This window comes from Bipolaris maydis, assembly GCF_028858645.1.
Source record: "Bipolaris maydis strain C4 unplaced genomic scaffold PSV08scaffold_18, whole genome shotgun sequence".
Classification (NCBI taxonomy): Eukaryota; Fungi; Ascomycota; class Dothideomycetes; order Pleosporales; family Pleosporaceae; genus Bipolaris; species Bipolaris maydis.
In genome coordinates, this window is record NW_027093874.1 from 90,557 (window position 1) to 110,643 (window position 20,087).

General features: G+C 34.0%; 1 protein-coding gene across 1 annotated transcript; it reads right to left on the reverse strand.

The window, feature by feature from the left end:
• Positions 1–18,203: 18,203 nt before the first annotated feature.
• PSV08DRAFT_340930 (uncharacterized protein) lies at positions 18,204–19,015 on the reverse strand. The gene is made up of 2 exons (XM_066092765.1): positions 18,401–19,015; positions 18,204–18,308 (listed from the first exon to the last, which is right to left on the reverse strand). The coding sequence occupies exons 1-2, from the start codon at positions 18,919–18,921 to the stop codon at positions 18,212–18,214; spliced, it is 618 nt and encodes a 205-aa protein (XP_065947945.1). The 5' UTR covers positions 18,922–19,015; the 3' UTR covers positions 18,204–18,211.
• Between the last annotated feature and the right edge of the window lie 1,072 nt (positions 19,016–20,087).

Consider the following 20,087-nt stretch of genomic DNA (forward strand, 5'->3'; position numbering starts at 1 on the left):
AGTAATATACTAAATAATTACTTAGTATTTCTTATATCTTTATACGTATACGTAGTATTATAAATATCTTAGATAGTTATCTAACTATTTCTTTAATTCTTATATATCTATATTCTATAAACTTATATAGTTCTTATATAAGACTTAATCTTATATATAAAGATATATATATTTAATTCTTTAAAACTATATCTTAGTACTCTTATTTATTATTTAATAGTTTATTAGAGACTAGTTCGTTAGGCTTAAACTACTAGCTAGCTACTTACTACTACTACTATTACTATAGCGTTTCTACCTACTTAGCTACTTTAGCTACCTTAGCTAGTTCTAGCTAGTTATACTTTAGACTACTATTAGGTATTATCTTAAGTAAGGCGTTATATAGTTCCTTATAACTCTCTTTATATAAATTAAGCCTTCTACTTAGAGTATCTACTACTCTATTAAGTATTTTTATATAGTATATTATCTTAAAATTAAACTAAGTAAGCGTCTTAGCCTATTAGACTTATTATTAATTAAGTTTCTTTATTATTATAAAACTTATTAGATTCTAATAATTAGTAAAAACTTTAATTATATTAGAGAGTTCTAATAAGTACACCTTCTATTATTTAAAGGTATTAACTACTCTAAGTAGTTCCTTTATTATAAGTAATAAGAAGAATTCTCTTCTTAATAAAGAGATAGGAGGTAAGAAGCCTATAGAACGTCTACGTTAGAAAGTAATAATTAACGTAAGGCGTAGATCACGTGACTTAGCATCTCGCTAAGATAGAATATCTAGAGATACTAAGTCCTCTAGAGATACTAAGATATCTAGAGATACTAGGATATCTAGAGATACTAATAATATCTAAGATACTAGCGGCTTAGCTAAATACTAGGACTAAAGTAATAAGAATATAAGAATAGATAGATTTTATTAGTTACTCTTATTATAGTTAACTTAAATTATACTTTCTTACTAGTATCTTTACTTAATAAGATTATTACCTATTAGTCTATAGTAATATAGATTAAGTTATCTAACCTTTTATTACTTTTTTATTTAAGTACTCTACTTTACTATCTTACTAGATAAACTTTATAGAATACTAATATAAAGCTTACTAGCTATAGTATAGAATCTAGTAAGAGAAGTATAGATCTAAACTCTATATAACACTTTAACTACCTATAGATTTAGTAGACTTAGAAAGACTAATATTAGAACGCTTAATTAAAATTTAAGGATATCTTATAACTAGGCTTAGTTATAAGTAAATACTAATAGACTAGTTTAGAGTCCTAGACTAGTGCCTACTCTAGTAATTAATAATAAGATACTAACTCTAAGTAATAATAAGGTAGATAACAACGCTTATAACTTATAAAAATTATAGAATCTTAGGTACTAAGCTATAATCTATATATAGTAGATAGCTAAGATATAAGTAATAATTAATTAGTTTATAAGTTAGCTAATAGCTATACTAAATAAAAAGCCTATTAAGAAACCTAAGATAGTAACCCTAGATAAGTATAATAGTAACTAAGAAGAGTTATAAACGTTTCTTACTAATATTAAGTTATACTATAGCTATAATAATATACTAAATAATAAAGAAAAGATACTTATAGCTAATACTTATATAAAGAAAAAAGTAGTAAGCTAGATATAACCTTATATAGAGAACTTTCTAATAAATATTAATAATAAAAGAATAAAGAACGAGATACGTGCCTTATTTAGTAGTTAAGCTAACTTTAAGAAGAAATTAAAATATATCTTTAAAGAGATAGACGTAGAAAGCTAGATAAAGAAGACTATATCTTATCTAAAGTAGACTAAAGCTATATCAGCTTATATAGTAGAGTTTAAGTAACTATAAGTATAAATTAATTAAGATAATTTAGTACTCTAGATAGTATATAAAGTAGGTCTAAAAGAAAATATTAAAAATAAACTTATACACTATAATAAACTAAAGAATTTATACTTATTAATTAAGTTAGTAATAAGAATTAATATATAATTATAAGAATAAAAGAAAGCCTAGAAAGAATATAAACTAGAGCTACCTTTTACTAATACCTAAAGGTATTAAAGTAATAAAGATTATAATAGAGATATATATATAACTAATAAAGTATAAAATAAATTTAAGAATAAGTATAAAGCCTAAGAAAAGTTTAATAATAGTCTTTCTTAGAAAGAACGCTAGAAGCGTTATAATAGTAAAGTATACCTTTATTATAGTAAAGTAGAATACTTCTATAGAGACTACTAAAAGAATAAAGTTAAGTAAGGAGTAGTTAAGATTAAAATACTATAGATAATAATACTATACCTAACTAAAGAGCTAAATAAGACTCTTAGTAACCTAGATTTATATAATAAAGTAAGATAAGCTACTAATAAGGCCTTTAAGCTAGTATAAAAGGTAATAAAACTCTAAGACTTTAAGTAGAATAAACTACTACTAATAAATTAGTAGGTTAAAGAGGTAGAGGTACTACGCTACCTAAGAAACCTATAGTGCTAAATTTATAAAAATACTAAGTACTAAGCTAATAATTATAATATTAAAGAATAAATTATAATTATAGAACCTTATATAGAGGAAATTACCTATAAGGCTACTTAAGAATAATTTAGATTTAAGAAATCTAATAATAAGAAGACGCCTTAGATATTTAAAGAATAAATAGAGTAATATAAGCGCCTATATTAAGTTAACTACCTAAGATAGTATAATTATTACTTAAAAAAGTAAGAAGAAACTAGAGATAATAAGGATAATTACTACTATATTAACTTATAGTATAATAAGTATTAAGTATAGTATTATTAGATATACTAGCTAGAAGAAAAAGAGGCTTATAAGAAGCTATACTAGATCTATTATATAACTAACTACTAGTTCTATAGAGAATAATAATAGAATGCTTAAAAGGTAGATAACTACTACTATAGTATAATATCTACTAAGGAATATAATATAAAGAACTATAGAATATATAAAGTTATAAGACTAGGAGTTATAATAACTAAGGTACTTAAGTAGAGTTAAGAAAGGTCTAATAAAGAAAAAAACTATAAATAACTCTTATAGACGTATTATAGAAAGAAATATACTTTCTATTAATAATAGTTTAAGAATACTTATAGAGTAAATAATTACCTCTATAGTATCTTATTAGTAAATATTTATAAAGTAAATAGATACTTAATTTATAGAATAAAGAAGCTAAGACTAATAAAAAGGTTTATAAAGGAAGATATACTATATAAGAATATCTATTAGAGCTTTTACTATAATAATTAGTATAAAATATACTATTTTACTAAAGATAGTAAAGGCTACTTTTCTAAGAAGAGGAAAGATAAGTAGATAAAAAACTAGAATACTACTAAGGATAGAGTTATACTAGTAAAGGTAGTCTTAAAATAACCTTTAAAGAAGTATATAAACTAGAAGTATAAGATTTATAGCTATAGGCTATAGTACTTATAGATAAATATAAGATAATAGCGCTTATAGATAGTAGAGCTATATAAACTATTATCTTACTAGAAGTAGTAGAAAAGAATAATATACTCTATTAGACTAAGAAGGTGCTAATATAAGTAGTATTAGCTAATAATAGTTCTATAATATATAAGAATAGCTAGATTTAACTTAAGACTAAAGTAGTATTATTACGCCTAGCTAGTTAAGAAAGCTAAATAAAGATTAGTATTATAGATCTTAGTAAGACTAAGATAATAATTAGCTATAACTAGTTATTAGAATATAACTCTACTATTAATTAGTAAAAGAAATTAATATATAGCTAAGAACTTATATATAAAGTTACTAGTATATAAAGAGAAATATACTTAATAGATTAATACGTAAACTTAGATAGGAGATTTAGTATAATTTTATTATATAAGATTATAAGAATTTATATAAAGGACCCTTAGAGAGTAGAAGTTATATAGATATAATAGGTCGCAACTAGAAAAAAAGAACTAGTACTATAGGTTATATCTATAAATAATAAACTATTACTAGTAGTTCTAATAGAATACTAAATATTAGAGTTTAAGAAAGTATTTAAAGAAAATAAAGTAATAGACTTAGTAAAATACTAAGATTAGAATTATAAGATTATTCTAGAGAAGAGAGTAAAGTTAAGTCTAGAAGGAATATACCCTATAGCGCCTAAGTATAATACTAAGCTATAAGATTATCTCTAAAAGAACTTAAAAAAAAGATTTATTTAACTAAGATTAGACCTAATAGCCTTACCTATATTATTTATAAAGAAGCTTAATAGAAAGTAGTAACTATATATTAACTATAAGAGGTTAAATAGTATTACTTAGAAGAATTAATATCTCTTACTACTAATTATAGAGCTTATAGATTAACTCTAAAGAGCTAAGTAGTTTATAAAGTTTAATATTTAAAAAGAATTTTACTAAATTAGAATTAAAGAAAGTTATTAGTAGATAATAGTATTTAAAATAAAGTATAGACTATTTAAGTATATAGTTATACTATTTAAGTTAATAAATATACTAGTAACCTTTTAATTAGTTATTAATAACGCGCTCTATAAATACCTTAGAATCTTTATTATTATATATCTAGATAATATACTAGTATACTCTAGTAGTACACGCGAAGAATATATTAAGTATATTAAGAAGGTTTTATAAAAGCTTAAGAAATATAAGCTATACCTTTAACTAGGAAAGTATAAGTTTTATATATAAAAAATAGAGTTCTTTAAATTTATTATCTTAACTAAAGAAGTAAAAATAAACTCTAAGAAGATATAAACTATATAGGAATAGCTAAAACCTAATATAATTAAAAATATTTAATTCTTTTTAGAATTTATAAACTATTATTAAAAGTTTATTAAAGATTACTTAAAGATTATAGCACCCCTTATAGAGATAATAAAGAAGGAAATAGGTTTTAAATAAGAATAGAAATATTAGAAGGCTTTTAATTAAATTAAGTAGATATTTCTAGAAGCGCTAGTACTTAAGATATATAGTCCTTAGTAACTTACTAAAGTTAAGACTAATACGTCTAACTACGCACTTAGAGCTATATTATTATAGTAGTATATAGATAAAAAATAAAGACTAGTATTTTACTATTTATAGAAGTTCTTAAGAGTAGAACTTAACTATAATATTTATAATAAGGAACTACTTAGAGTAGTTAATACTTTTAAATAATAAGAGGTATACCTATTAGGACTCTCTAATATAATTAAGGTTTTTACTAATTACTAGAACTTAATAAGTTTTATAACTATAAAGAAACTTAACTAATAATAAGTCTAATAGGCTAAGACGCTTACTTAGTTTAACTTTAAGATAACGTACTATATAAAAACGCTTAATAGAGTAGTAGACGCTTTAAGTAAAAAGTCTAATTTATATAAAGAGAGTTATAAGAAACTATATAACGTCTTACTTAAGATAATACCTAATAGTAGTCTAAAGTATAACTAGCTAGAACTAGCTAAGGTAGCTAAGGTAGCTAAGTAGGTAGAAACGCTATAGTAATAATAGTAGTAGTAAGTAGCTAGCTAGTAGTTTAAGCCTAATAAAGTAGGCTCTAATAGACTATTAAATAATAAATAAAAGTACTAAGATATAGTTTTAAAAGATTAAATATATATACTTCTATATATAAGATTAAGTCTTATATAGAAACTATATACGTCTATAGAATATAGATATATAAGAATTAAAGAAATAGTTAGATAACTATCTAAGGTATTTATAATACTATATATACGTATAAAAGTATAAGAAATACTAGGCAACTATTTAGTATATTACTAGAATAAGCCTAAGAGATATAAGCCCTATAGCCTATTATAACTCTTATAGCTACTATCTAGACTATAAATAAGTATAATAATAGACTTTATAGTAAAGCTCTTAAGATTATTAAAACTAGAATTAGCTTAATTTTATAATATAATACTAGTAATTATAAACTAATTAACTAAAGTAGTAAAGTTTATACCTATAGAAGAGACTATTATAGTAGAGAAGTGCGCGTATAAAGTTACTAAAGTATTAGTGTTAGAGTATAGGATACCTAAAGAGTTTATTACTAACTATAATAAACTATTTATATTTAAATACTAGAATATATTTTTAGTAAAGTTAGGTATTAAGAAGAAGCTTTTAATAAGCTTTTACCTAGAAATAAATAGCTAGATAGAATAAATAAACTAGATATTAGAATAGTACCTATAGATATATACTAATAAATTATAAGATAATTAGGTAGAGTTACTACTAATAGCGTAATTAGCCTATAATAGTATAAGATCTATAATAATAAAGTATTTACCGCACTACGCGAACTATAAATATAAGCTAGTAGCTTATTAAAATTTAAAAGATATTAAGAGTATTATAGTAGAGATTGATAATAAAGTAAAGCTTATATAAGATTTATATAAAAAATTAAGTAAGAATATAGCTTAATAGAACCTTATAATATCTAAAGTAGTAAATAAATAAAAGATTAAGAAACTAACTTTTAAAAAGGGGGATAAAGTTTTCCTAATATAATAAAACTTAAAAACTAAATAACTATATAGAAAATTAAATAACCTTTAAGTAAGACTATTTAAAATTCTAAAAAAAATAAGAAAAGTAAACTATAAGTTAAAACTCTTATAAAGTATATAAATCTACTCTATCTTTTATAAGAAACTCTTAGAGCTAGCACCTTTAGATACTAAGCTAGTAATAGATATAGAGCTTAAAGATAATAAGTATAAGATTAAGGAAGTTAAGAACCTATAAAAAATTAGTAGTTAGTAGAAATACTTAGTTAAGTAGTAAGAATAGCTTAAGAGCTATAATACTTAAGAACTTAAAAGAAATCTAATAAACTATAAGTTACTAGTATATAATTTCTACTAGAGATAACTAAAGAGATAAAAGTTAACTTTAGAGTAGAGTAATTAGACTTTATAAAGAGAGAAAGAGAAAAAGAATAGTTAAAAGAAGAATTAAGAAGATTAGCTTATAACTAGCCTAAATTAGCTAATAGTTTAGATAGTAGTAGTTTAATAATAGAAGAGCCTATACCCCTAGAGGCTAAGCTTCTCTTAGCCTACTCCTTTACATAGTCTTAGATAGCAATTATTATAAGATTATAACGCGTAAAGGTATATTTCTTATTCTTTACTTCTAGAAGCTTATAATAAGTATACGTAGTAGCCTCTTTAGTAAGAGTAAGTTTTAGTTCTATACGCTCTTACTTAACTTAGATTTCTTCCTACTCTTTCTTAAAAATAAATAAACTATACTTAGTACTAACTAAGATATACTTAGTATAATAGCTAGAGGACATTTTAATAAAGTAATATATCTTCTTTTTCTTATAGCGCTTATAATAAAAATCTATTTTAATACTCTTCTCTTTAGCTTATAAAGTATAAGTACGCTTTTATTTAGTTAAAGTTTAAGTATAGAGAGTATATTATTTTTAGACCTTAAGTATAGTTAGGAAGGCTAGAGTTAAAAAAAGAATAAATATAATAGCCTAAGGCCTACTAACGTTATATATAGCTAATAATTTAATATATAGTATAGTAAAATAATAATCTAGAGTATAAAGATAATACGCTTAAGAGAGAGGATAATATTATAAGTAATAAGAAGAATTCTCTTCTTAATAAAGAGATAGGAGGTAAGAAGCCTATAGAATATCTATATTAAAAGGTAATAATTAATATAGAGCGTAGATTACGTAACTTAGTATCTCGCTAAGATAGAATATCTAGAGATACTAGGTCCTCTAGAGATACTAGAACATCTAGAGATACTAGGATATCTAGAGATACTAATAATATCTAAGATACTAGCGGCTTAGCTAGATACTAGGACTAAAGCAATAAAAATATAAGGATAAATAGATTTTATTATTTACTCTTATTATAATTAACTTAAATTATACTTTCTTACTAGTATCTTTACTTAATAAGATTATTACCTATTAGTCTATAGTAATATAGATTAAGTTATCTAACTTTTTATTACCTTTCTATCTAAGTACTCTACTCTACTATCTTACTAGATAAACTTTATAGAACACTAAAATAAAGCTCACTAGCTATAGTGTAAGACCTAGTAAGAGAAGTATAGATCTAAACCCCGTATAATATACTACTTCTTATTAGGCTTCTTTATAAATAAGATAGGCGAGGCTATTAGGCCTAATCTTAGTTAAATAAATCTCTTCTTTAAGTTCTTCTAGAAGTAATCCTATAGCTTAGTATTATACTTAGGCACTATAGAGTATATTCTTTCTAGGCTTAACTTTACTCTTTCCTCTAAGATAATCTTATAATTCTAATCCTAGTATCCTACTAAGTCTATTACTTTATTTTCCTTAAATAGTTCTTTAAACTTTAGTATTTAGTATTCTATTAGAACTACTAGTAATAGTTTATTATAAATAGACGTAACCTATAGTACTAGTTCTTTTTTTATAGTTATAACTTACTATATTTAAATAACTTCTACTCTCTAAGAGTCCTTTATATAAATTTTTATAATCTTATATAGTAAAATTATATTAAATTTCTTATCTAGGTTTATGTATTAATTTATTAGGTATATTTCTCTTTATATACTAGTAACCTTATATATAAGTTTTTAGCTATATATTAATTTTTTTTACTAATTAATAGTAGAGTTATATTCTAATAACTAGTTATAGCTAATTATTATCTTAGTCTTACTAAGATCTATAATACTAATCTTTATTTAGCTTTCTTAACTAGCTAGGCGTAATAATACTACTTTAGTCTTAAGTTAAATCTAGCTATTCTTATATATTATAGAACTATTATTAGCTAATACTACTTATATTAGTACCTTCTTAGTTTAATAGAGTATATTATTTCTCTCTACTACTTAGAGTAAGATAATAGTTTATATAGCTCTACTATTTATAAGCGCTATTACTTTATATCTATTTATAAGTATTATAGCTTATAGCTATAAATCTTACGCTTCTAGTTTATATACTTCTTTAAGAGTTATTTTAGAACTACCTTTACTAGCGTAACTCTATCTCTAGTAGTATCTTAGTTTTTTATTTACTTACTTTTCCTCTTTTTAAAAAAGTAGCCTTTACCTTTCTTAGTAGAATAGTATATTATATACTAGTTATTATAATAGAAGCTTTAATAGGTATTCTAGTATAGTATATGTTCTTTTATAACCTCCTTTATTAGCTCTAGCTTTTTTATTCTATAAATTAAGTATTTATCTACTTTATAGATATTTACTAATAAAATACTATAAAGGTAATTATTTACTCTATAAGTATCTTTAAACTATTATTAGTAGAAGGTATATCTCTTTCTATAATACGTCTATAAGAGTCGTTTATAGCTCTTTTCTTTATTAGACCTTTTTTAACTCTACCTAAGTACTCTAGTTATTATAACTCTTAGTCTTATAGCTCTATATATTCTATAGTTCTTTATATTATATTTTTTAGTAGATATTATACTATAGTAGTAAACGTCTACCTTTTAAGCATTCTATTATTATTCTCTATAGAACTAGTAGTTAGTTATATAATAGATCTAGTATAGCTTCTTATAAGCCTCTTTTTCTTCTAGCTAGTATATCTAATAATACTATACTTAATACTTATTATACTATAAGTTAATATAGTAGTAATTATCCTTATTATCTCTAGTTTCTTCTTACTTTCTTAAGTAATAATTATACTATTTTAGGTAGTTAACTTAATATAGGCGCTTATATTACTTTATTTATTCTCTAAATATCTAAGGCGTCTTCTTATTATTAGATTTCTTAAATTTAGGTTATTTCTAAATAGCCTTATAGGTAATCTTTTCTATATAAGGTCTTATAACTATAATTTATTCTTTAATATTATAATTATTAGCTTAGTGCCTAGTATCTCTATAAATCTAGTACTATTAGTTTTTTAGGCAGCGTAGTACCTCTACCTCTTTAACCTACTAATTTATTAGTAGCAGTATATTCTACTTAAAGTCTTAGAGTTTTATTATCTTCTATACTAGTTTAAAGGCCTTATTAGTAGCTTATCTTACTTTATTATACTAGTCTAAGGCGCTAAGAGTCTCGTCTAGCTCTTTAGTTGGGTATAGTATTACTATCTATAGTATTCTAATCTTAACTACTCCTTACTTAACTTTATTCTTTAGGTAATCTTTATAGAAGTATCCTACTTTACTATAGTAGAGGTATACCTTACTATTATAATACTTCTAGCGTTCTTTCTTAAAAAGACTATTATTAAACTTTCTTTAGGCTTAATACTTATTTTTAGACTTATTTTATACTTTATTAGTTATCTATATATCTCTATTATAATCTTTATTATTCTAATACCTTTAGGTATTAGTAAAGAGTAGCCTTAGTTTATATTCTTTCTAGGCTTCCTTTTATTTCTATAATTATATATTAATTCTTATTACTAACTTAATTAATAAGTATAAATTCTTTAGCTTATTATAGGATATAAGTTTATCTTTAATATTTTTCTTTAAACCTACTTTATATACTATCTAGAGTACTAAATTATTTTAATTAATCTATACTTATAGTTACTTAAACTCTACTATATAAGCTAAAACTTCTTTAGTCTACTTTAGGCGAGATATAGCCTTCTTTACCTAGCTTTTTATATCTATCTTCTTAAAGATATATCTTAATTCCTTCTTAAAGTTAGCCTAACTACTAAATAAGGTATATATCTTATTTTTTATTCTTTTATTATTAATATTTATTAAAAAGTTCTCTATATAAGGTTATATCTAGCTTACTACTTTATTCTTTATATAAGTATTAGCTATAAGTATCTTTTTTTTATTATTTAGTATATTATTATAGCTATAGTATAACTTAATATTAGTAAGGAATATTTATAACTCTTCTTAGTTACTATTATATTTATCTAGGGTTACTATCTTAGGTTTCTTAATAGGCTTTTTATTTAGTATAGCTATTAGCTAACTTATAAGCTAATTAATTATTACTTATATCTTAGCTATCTACTATATATAGATTATAGCCTAGTACTTAAGATTCTATAACTCTTATAAGTTATATACGTTATTATCTAACTCGTTGTTACTTAGAGTTAGTATCTTATTATTAATTACTAGAGTAGGTACTAGTCTAGGACTCTAAACTAGTTTACTAGCACTTACTTATAATTAAGCCTAGTTGCGAGATATCTTTAAATCTTAATTAGGCGTTCTAATATTAATCTTCCTAAGTCTACTAAATCTATAGGTAGTTAAAGTGTTATATAGAGTTTAGGTCTATACTACTCTAGTTAGGTCCACTACTATAGCTAATAAGCCTTACGTTAGTGTTCTATAAAGTTTATCTAGTAAGATAGTAGAGTAGGGTACTTAGATAGAAAGGTAATAAAAGGTTAGATAACTTAATCTATATTACTATAGACTAATAAGTTATAATCTTATTAAGTAAAGATACTAGTAAGAAAGTATAATTTAAGTTAACTATAATAAGAGTAAATAATAAAATCTATCTATCCTTATATCCTTATTGCTTTAGTCCTAGTATCTAGCTAAGCTACTAGTATCTTAGATATTGTTAGTATCTCTAGATGTCCTAGTATCTCTAAAGGACCTAGCATCTCTAGATGTCCTATCTTAGCGAGATGCTAAGTCACGTGATCTACGCCCCGCGTTGATTATTACCTTCTGACGTGGACGTTCTATAGGCTCCTTGCCTCCCATCCCTTCGTCAAGGAGAGAATCCTTCTTGTTACTTGTAACACCTACCTACGGTTACCTAGCTATATCCGCTTCTTTTTACTATATCTTTCTAAGCCTATAATAACTAACTATAATAAAATCTTGCCTATTGTAAAGCTAGTTTTATTAAAGTTATAGATATTATCGTCTATAATACCCTACTTCTACTTTGTCGTCTTAACTAGATTAAACTAGCGCTAGATAGCTGCTAGATCTTTGCAGGCAGCTCGCTAATAATTCTATAGGCGGCTCCAGCGCGTATAGAGCTTAGAGGTTCTCTTAATAAAGTTATTAACCTAGTTCTTACTAATAGAGTTACCCTCTCGCTTATATTGTTACAAGTAACAAGAAGGATTCTCTCCTTGACGAAGGGATGGGAGGCAGGGAGCCTATGGAACGTCCACGTCAGAAGGTAATGATCAACGCGGGGCGTAGATCACGTGACTTGGCATCTCGCCAAGACAGGACATCTGGAGATGCCAGGTCCTCTGGAGATGCCAGGACATCTGGAGATGCCAACGACATCTGAGATGCCAGCGGCTTGGCCAGATGCCAGGACTGAAGCAATGAGGATATAAGGATGGATGGATTTCATTATTTACTCTCGTTGTGGTCAACTCAAATTGTACTTTCTTACTAGTATCTTTACTTAACAAGATTGTTACCTGTTAGTCTATAGCAATATAGATTAAGTTGTCTAACCTTTGTTACCTTTCTATCCAAGCACACCACTCCACTGTCTCGCCAGACAAACTTCACGGAACACTAACGTAAGGCTCATCGGCCATAGTGGCGGACCCGACCAGAGCAGTATAGACCCAAACCCCGTGTAACACTTTGACCACCCACGGATTCAGTGGACTTAGGAAGATTAACATTAGGACGCCCGATTAAGATTCAAGGATGTCTCACAATCACTCTCTATCACAGGCTAGCGCCGGTGGACCAGTTCAGAGTCCCGGACAAGGGCCCAATCCAGCAATCGACGACGAAATGCTGACCCCGAGTGACGACGAGGTGGATGACGACGCACACAACTTACGAGAGTTGCGGAATCTTAGGCACCAGGCCACGATCCATGCACGGCAGATGGCCGAGATGCAAGCGATGATCAATCAGCTCACGAGTCAGCTGATGGCCACACCGAACGAAAAGCCTATCAAGAAACCCAAGATGGCTACCCCAGACAAATACGATGGTAACCAAGAAGGGTTACGGACGTTCCTCACCAACATCGAGTTGTACTGCGGCTACAACGATGTGCCAAACGACGAAGAAAAAATACTTATAGCCAACACTCACATGAAGGGAAAAGCGGCGAGCTGGATGCAACCTTATGTGGAGGACTTTCTGACAAACATCGACAACAAAGGAACGAAGGACGAGACACGTACCTTGTTCAGCAGTTGGGCTAACTTCAAGGAGGAATTGGGACGCATCTTCGGGGAGGTAGATGCTGAAAGCCAGGCGGAGAAGGCTATATCTCGCCTGAAGCAGACCAGAGCAGTTTCAGCTTATACGGCGGAGTTCAAGCAACTACAAGCGCGAATCAATTGGGACGATTCGGCACTCCGGACGGTATACGAAGCAGGTCTGAAGGAAAACATCAAGGACGAACTTGTACACTACGACAAGCCGAAGGATTTGTACTCGTTGATCGAGTTGGCAACAAGAATCGACACACGATTATGGGAACGGAAGGAAGCCCAGAAAGGATACAGACTAGGGCCACCCTTTGCCAACACCCGAAGGTATCGGAGCAACAAGGATCACGACGGAGACACGTACATGACCGGCAAAGTACAAGACAAGTCCAAGGATAAGAACAAAACCCGAGGAAAGTTTAACGATGGTCTTTCCAAGGAAGAACGCCAGAAGCGTTACGACAGTAAGGCATGCCTCCACTGCGGCGAAGTAGGACACTTCCGCAGGGATTGCCCGAAGAATGAAGTCAAGCAAGGAGCAGTTAAGATCGGGATGCTACGGATAGCGACACCCTACCCAACTGAGGAACTAGACGAGACCCTCAGCGACCTAGACCTGTACGACGAAGCAAGACAAGCCACCGACGAGGCCTTTAAGCTAGTACAGAAGGCAATAGGACTCCAAGACTTCAAGTGGGACGAACCACTACCAACGGATTGGCAGGTTGAAGGGGCAGAAGTACTACGCCGCCTAAGACACCAACAGTGCTGGATTTGTGGAAATACCAGGCACCAAGCCAACGATTGCGATATCGAAGGACGAATCACAATCACGGGACCCCGAGCAGAAGAGATTGCCTGCAGGGCTGCCCAGGAACAACCCAGGTTCAAGGAATCTGATGACGAGGAGACGCCTCGGACGTTCAGGGAACGAATGGAGCAACACGAGCGCCTACGTTGGGTTGACTGCCCAAGACAGTGCGATCATCACTTGAGGAAGCGAGAAGAAACCAGGAACAACGAGGACGATTGCTGCCACATCAACTTGTGGCATAACGAGTGTCGAGTACAGCATTGCCAGATGCACCAGCCAGGAGAAAAGGAAGCTCACGAAGAGCTATGCTGGATCAATTGTACGACCAATTGCCAGTTCCACAGGGAACAACGACGGAATGCTCGAAAGGTAGACGACTACTACCATAGCACGATATCCGCCGAGGAATGCAATGCGAAGAACTGCAGGATGCACAGAGCTGCAAGACCAAGAGTCACGACGACTAGGGTACCTAGGCAGGGTCAGGAAAGGTCCAACAAAGAAAGGAGCCACGAACGACTCTTATGGACGCATTGCAGGAAGGGATGTACCTTCCACCGACAACAGTTTGAGGACGCTCGCGGAGTGAACGATTACCTCCATAGCACCCTATCAGCAAACATCTGTGAGGCAGACGGATGCCCGATTCACAGAACAAAGAAGCCGGGACCAACGAAGGGGTTTGCGAAGGAAGATATACCGCACGAGAACACCCATTGGAGCTTCTGCTACGACGATCAGTGTAAGATACACTATTCCGCCAAGGACGGCGAAGGCTACTTTCCTAAGAAGAGGAAAAGTGAGCAGACAAAAAACTAGGATGCCGCCAGGGACAGGGTCACGCTGGTGAAGGCAGTCCTAAAACGACCCTTAAGGAAGTACGCGAACTGGGAGCGCAAGATTTGCGGCTGCAGGCTACGGTACTTATAGACGGACACGAGGTGACGGCGCTCATAGACAGTGGGGCCGCACGAACCGTTATCTCACCCCGAGTGGTGGAGAAGAACAACATACCCTATCGGACTAAGAAGGTGCCGATGCGAGTGGTATTAGCCGACGATAGTCCCACGACATACGGGAACGGCTGGATTCGACTTGAGACCGAGGCAGTACCGTTACGCCTGGCTGGTCAAGAAAGCCGAAGGAAGATTAGTATTATGGATCTTGGTGAGACCGAGATGATAATTGGCTACGACTGGTTGTTAGAACACAACCCTGCCATCGATTGGCAAAAGAAATCGATACACAGCCGAGAACCTGTGCACAAGGTTGCTGGTATACGACGAGAAACACGCCCGACGGATCAACGCGCGCACCCAGATGGGAGATTCGGTGTGATTTCGCCGCATAAGATCGCGAGAATCTATGCGAAGGACCCTCAGAGAGTAGGAGTCATCTGGATACGGCAGGTCGCGACCACGAAGGAAGGACCGGTACCACAGGTTGCGTCCGTTTATGACGAACCATTGCTGGCGGTTCCAGCAGAATACCGAACATCAGAGTTCAAGGAACTGTTCGAGGAAAACGAAGCAACAGACTTAGCAGAACACCAGGATTGGGATCACGAGATCATCTTGGAGGAAGGAGCGAAGTTGAGCCCAGGAGGAATGTACCCTATAGCGCCCGAGCACGATGCTGAGCTGCGGGATTACCTCCAGAAGAACTTGAAAAAGGGATTTATCCGACCAGGATCAGGCCCGATGGCCTCGCCTATATTGTTCGTAAAGAAGCCTAACGGGAAGTGGCGACTGTGCGTCGACTACAGGAGGTTGAACAGCGTTACCCGGAAAAATCGATATCCCTTACCACTGATTACAGAGCTCATGGATCGACTCCAGGGAGCCAAGTGGTTTACGAAGTTCGACGTTCGGGAAGGATTTTACCGAATCAGGATCAAAGAAGGTCACGAGTGGATGACGGCGTTCAAGACGAAGTATGGACTGTTCGAGTACACGGTTATGCCATTCGGGTTGACGAATGCGCCGGCAACCTTTCAATCAGTCATCAATAACGCGCTCCACGAATACCTCGGAATCTTTGTTACCGCGTATCTGGACGATGTACTAGTGTACTCCAGCGGCACACGCGAAGAACATGTCGAGCATGTTAAGAAGGTCTTACGGAAGCTTAAGGAATACAAGCTATACCTTCAACCAGGAAAGTGTGAGTTTCACACGCAGGAAACGGAATTCCTCGGATTTATCATCTCAACCGAAGGAGTGAAAATGAACCCCAAGAAGATACAGACTGTACAGGAATGGCCAAAACCCAACACAGTCAAGGATGTTCAATCCTTTCTAGGATTTGCGAACTACTATCGAAAGTTCATCAAAGATTACTCGAAGATCACGGCACCCCTTACAGAGATAACGAAGAAGGAAATAGGTTTCAAATGGGAACAGGAACATCAGGAGGCTTTCGATCGGATCAAGCAGATATTCCTGGAGGCGCCAGTACTCGAGATGTACAACCCTCAACGACCTACTAGAGTCGAGACCGACGCGTCTGACTACGCACTCGGAGCTGTATTGTCACAGTAGTGCACGGATAAGAAATGGAGACCGGTGTTCTACCATTCACGGAAGTTCTCAGGAGCAGAACTTAACTATGATGTTCACGATAAGGAACTACTTGGAGTAGTCGATGCCTTTGAACAATGGGAGGTGTACCTGTTAGGACTCCCCGACACGATCGAGGTTTTTACCGATCACCAGAATCTGACGAGTTTCATGACAACGAAGAAACTCAATCGACGACAAGTCCGATGGGCTGAGACGCTTGCTCAGTTCGACTTCAAGATAACGCACCGCGCGGGGACGCTCAACGGAGCAGCAGACGCTTTAAGTAGAAGGTCTGATTTGCGCGAAGAGGGTCATAAGGAACCACATGACGCCTTACTTAAGACGATGCCCGATGGCAGTCTGAAGTACAACCAGCCGGAACTAGCTAAGGTAGCTAAGGTGGCCGAGCAGGTAGAAACGCTACAGCAACAATGGCAGCAGCAAGCAGCCAGCTGGCAGTTCGAGCCCGACGAAGTAGGCTCCGACGGACTGTTAAACGACGAACGAGAGTACCGAGATATGGTTTCGAAGGATCGAACATATGTACCTCCACACATAAGATCGAGTCTCATACAGGAACTGCACGAGTCCACGGAATACGGACATGCAGGAATCGAAGAAATGGTTAGACGACTGTCTAAGGTGTTTGCGATACCACGTATGCGTACGAAGGTGCAGGAAATACTAGGCAACTGTTTGGCATGTCACCAGAACAAGCCCAAGAGACATAAGCCCTACGGCCTGTTACAACCCTTACAGCCACCATCTAGACCATGGACAAGTGTAACGATGGACTTCATAGTGAAGCTCCCGAGATCGTTGGAACCAGGATCAGCTCGATTTTGCGACACAATATTAGTAATCGTGGACCGATTGACTAAGGCGGCAAAGTTTGTGCCTACGGAAGAGACTATTACGGCAGAGGAGTGCGCGTACGAAGTCACCAAAGCATTAGTGTCAGAGCATGGGATACCTGAAGAGTTCATCACCGACCGTGATAAACTGTTTACGTCTAAATACTGGAATACATTCCTGGCGAAGTTAGGTGTCAAGAAGAAGCTTTCGACGAGCTTTCACCCGGAAACAGACGGCCAGACGGAACGAACGAACCAGACATTAGAACAATACCTACGGATGTACGCCAACAAATTGCAGGACAACTGGGTAGAGTTGCTGCCGACAGCGCAATTGGCCTACAACAGCACGAGATCTGCAACAACGAAGCATTCGCCGCACTACGCGAACTACGGATATGAGCCGGTAGCTCATCGAGATCCGAAGGACATTGAGAGTATCGCGGTAGGGGCAGACGACAAAGCGAAGCTTATGCGAGATTTGCACGAAGAATTGAGCAAGAATATAGCTCAACGGAACCTCACGACATCCAAAGCAGCGAATAAACAAAGGATTGAGGGACCAACCTTTAAGAAGGGGGACAAAGTTTTCCTGTCACGACAAAACCTGAAAACTAAACGACCATGCAGAAAATTGGACAACCTCCGAGTAGGACCATTCGAGATCCTAGAGGAAATAGGAAAAGTAAACTACAAGTTGAAACTCCCACAAGGCATGCGAATCCACCCTGTCTTTCACAAGAAACTCCTGGAGCCAGCACCTCCAGATGCCGAGCTAGCAACGGACATAGAGCTCGAAGACGACGAGTACGAGGTCGAAGAAGTCAAGGACCTGCGGAAAATCGGTAGTCAGTGGAAGTACTTGGTCAAGTGGCAAGGATGGCCCGAGAGCCACAACACTTGGGAACCTGAAGGAAATCTGACGAACTGCAAGTCACTGGTACGTGATTTCCACCGGAGACAACCGGAGAAACAAAAGTCAACCCTAGAGCGGAGTAATCGGACTCCACGGGGAGAGAAAGGGGAAAAGAATAGTCAAAAGAAGAATCAAGAGGATCAGCCTGTAACCAGCCCGAATCAGCCAACGGTTCGGATAGCGGTGGTTCGACAACAGGAGGGCCCGTACCCCCAGGGGCTGAGCTCCCCTCGGCCTGCTCCTTCGCACGATCTTGGACGGCGATTATCGCAAGATCACGACGCGCAAAGGCACGTTTCCTATTCTTCACTTCCAGAAGCTCACGACGAGCACGCGCAGCGGCCTCTTCAGCAAGAGCAAGTTCCAGCTCTATACGCTCCTGCTCAACCTGGATTTCTTCCCACTCTTTCTCAGAAACGAACAAACTACACTCAGCGCCAACCGAGATACACCCAGCACAACGGCCGGAGGACGTTTCAACGAAGCAACGTATCTTCTTCTCCTCACAGCGCTTACAACGAAAATCCATTTCGACACCCTCCTCTTCAGCTCGCAAAGCACGAGCACGCTTCTGTTCAGTCGAAGTTTGAGCACGGGGGGCACGTTGTTTTTGGACCTTGGGCATGGTTAGGAAGGCTAGAGTCAGGAAAAGGACGGACACAATGGCCTGGGGCCCACCGACCTTATATGCAGCTGACGATTCAACACGCGGCGCGGCAAAACGATAATCCAGGGTATCGGGACGATACGCCTAAGAGGGGGGATAATGTTACAAGTAACAAGAAGGATTCTCTCCTTGACGAAGGGATGGGAGGCAGGGAGCCTATGGAACGTCCACGTCAGAAGGTAATGATCAACGCGGGGCGTAGATCACGTGACTTGGCATCTCGCCAAGACAGGACATCTGGAGATGCCAGGTCCTCTGGAGATGCCAGGACATCTGGAGATGCCAACGACATCTGAGATGCCAGCGGCTTGGCCAGATGCCAGGACTGAAGCAATGAGGATATAAGGATGGATGGATTTCATTATTTACTCTCGTTGTGGTCAACTCAAATTGTACTTTCTTACTAGTATCTTTACTTAACAAGATTGTTACCTGTTAGTCTATAGCAATATAGATTAAGTTGTCTAACCTTTGTTACCTTTCTATCCAAGCACACCACTCCACTGTCTCGCCAGACAAACTTCACGGAACACTAACGTAAGGCTCATCGGCCATAGTGGCGGACCCGACCAGAGCAGTATAGACCCAAACCCCGTGTAACATATATAATAGTTTATTAGCTATTACTTAAACGTTAGCCTTTATAGGCGTAAATCCTCGCGTAGACTCTTTAAGAATACGCCTAACTATAGCCTCCTCTTCTAGCTTATTTAGGCGCTTCGTATTTAGTTTATAGTCGCGTTAAGGGCGTATTCTAGCACGTTAGGTAGATAGAGTACTTTAAGGCACGTTATAGATAGCAGCAGCACGTCTTTAGCTTTAAACACGTTGTAATTAGATATTAGAAAGAGCAAGTTAAAGATCTAATTCAGAATAAGTTAATTGATGATCGCGTTGTTAAGACATAACGCGTTGTAGTGTTAATGTTAACGCGCTGGTGGGGCGTGATCAGCTCGCTTGGGTGATTAGCTCGCTTGTGAACCACGTTATATAGATATTCGAATTAGGAACCACGCGCACCAATTCTC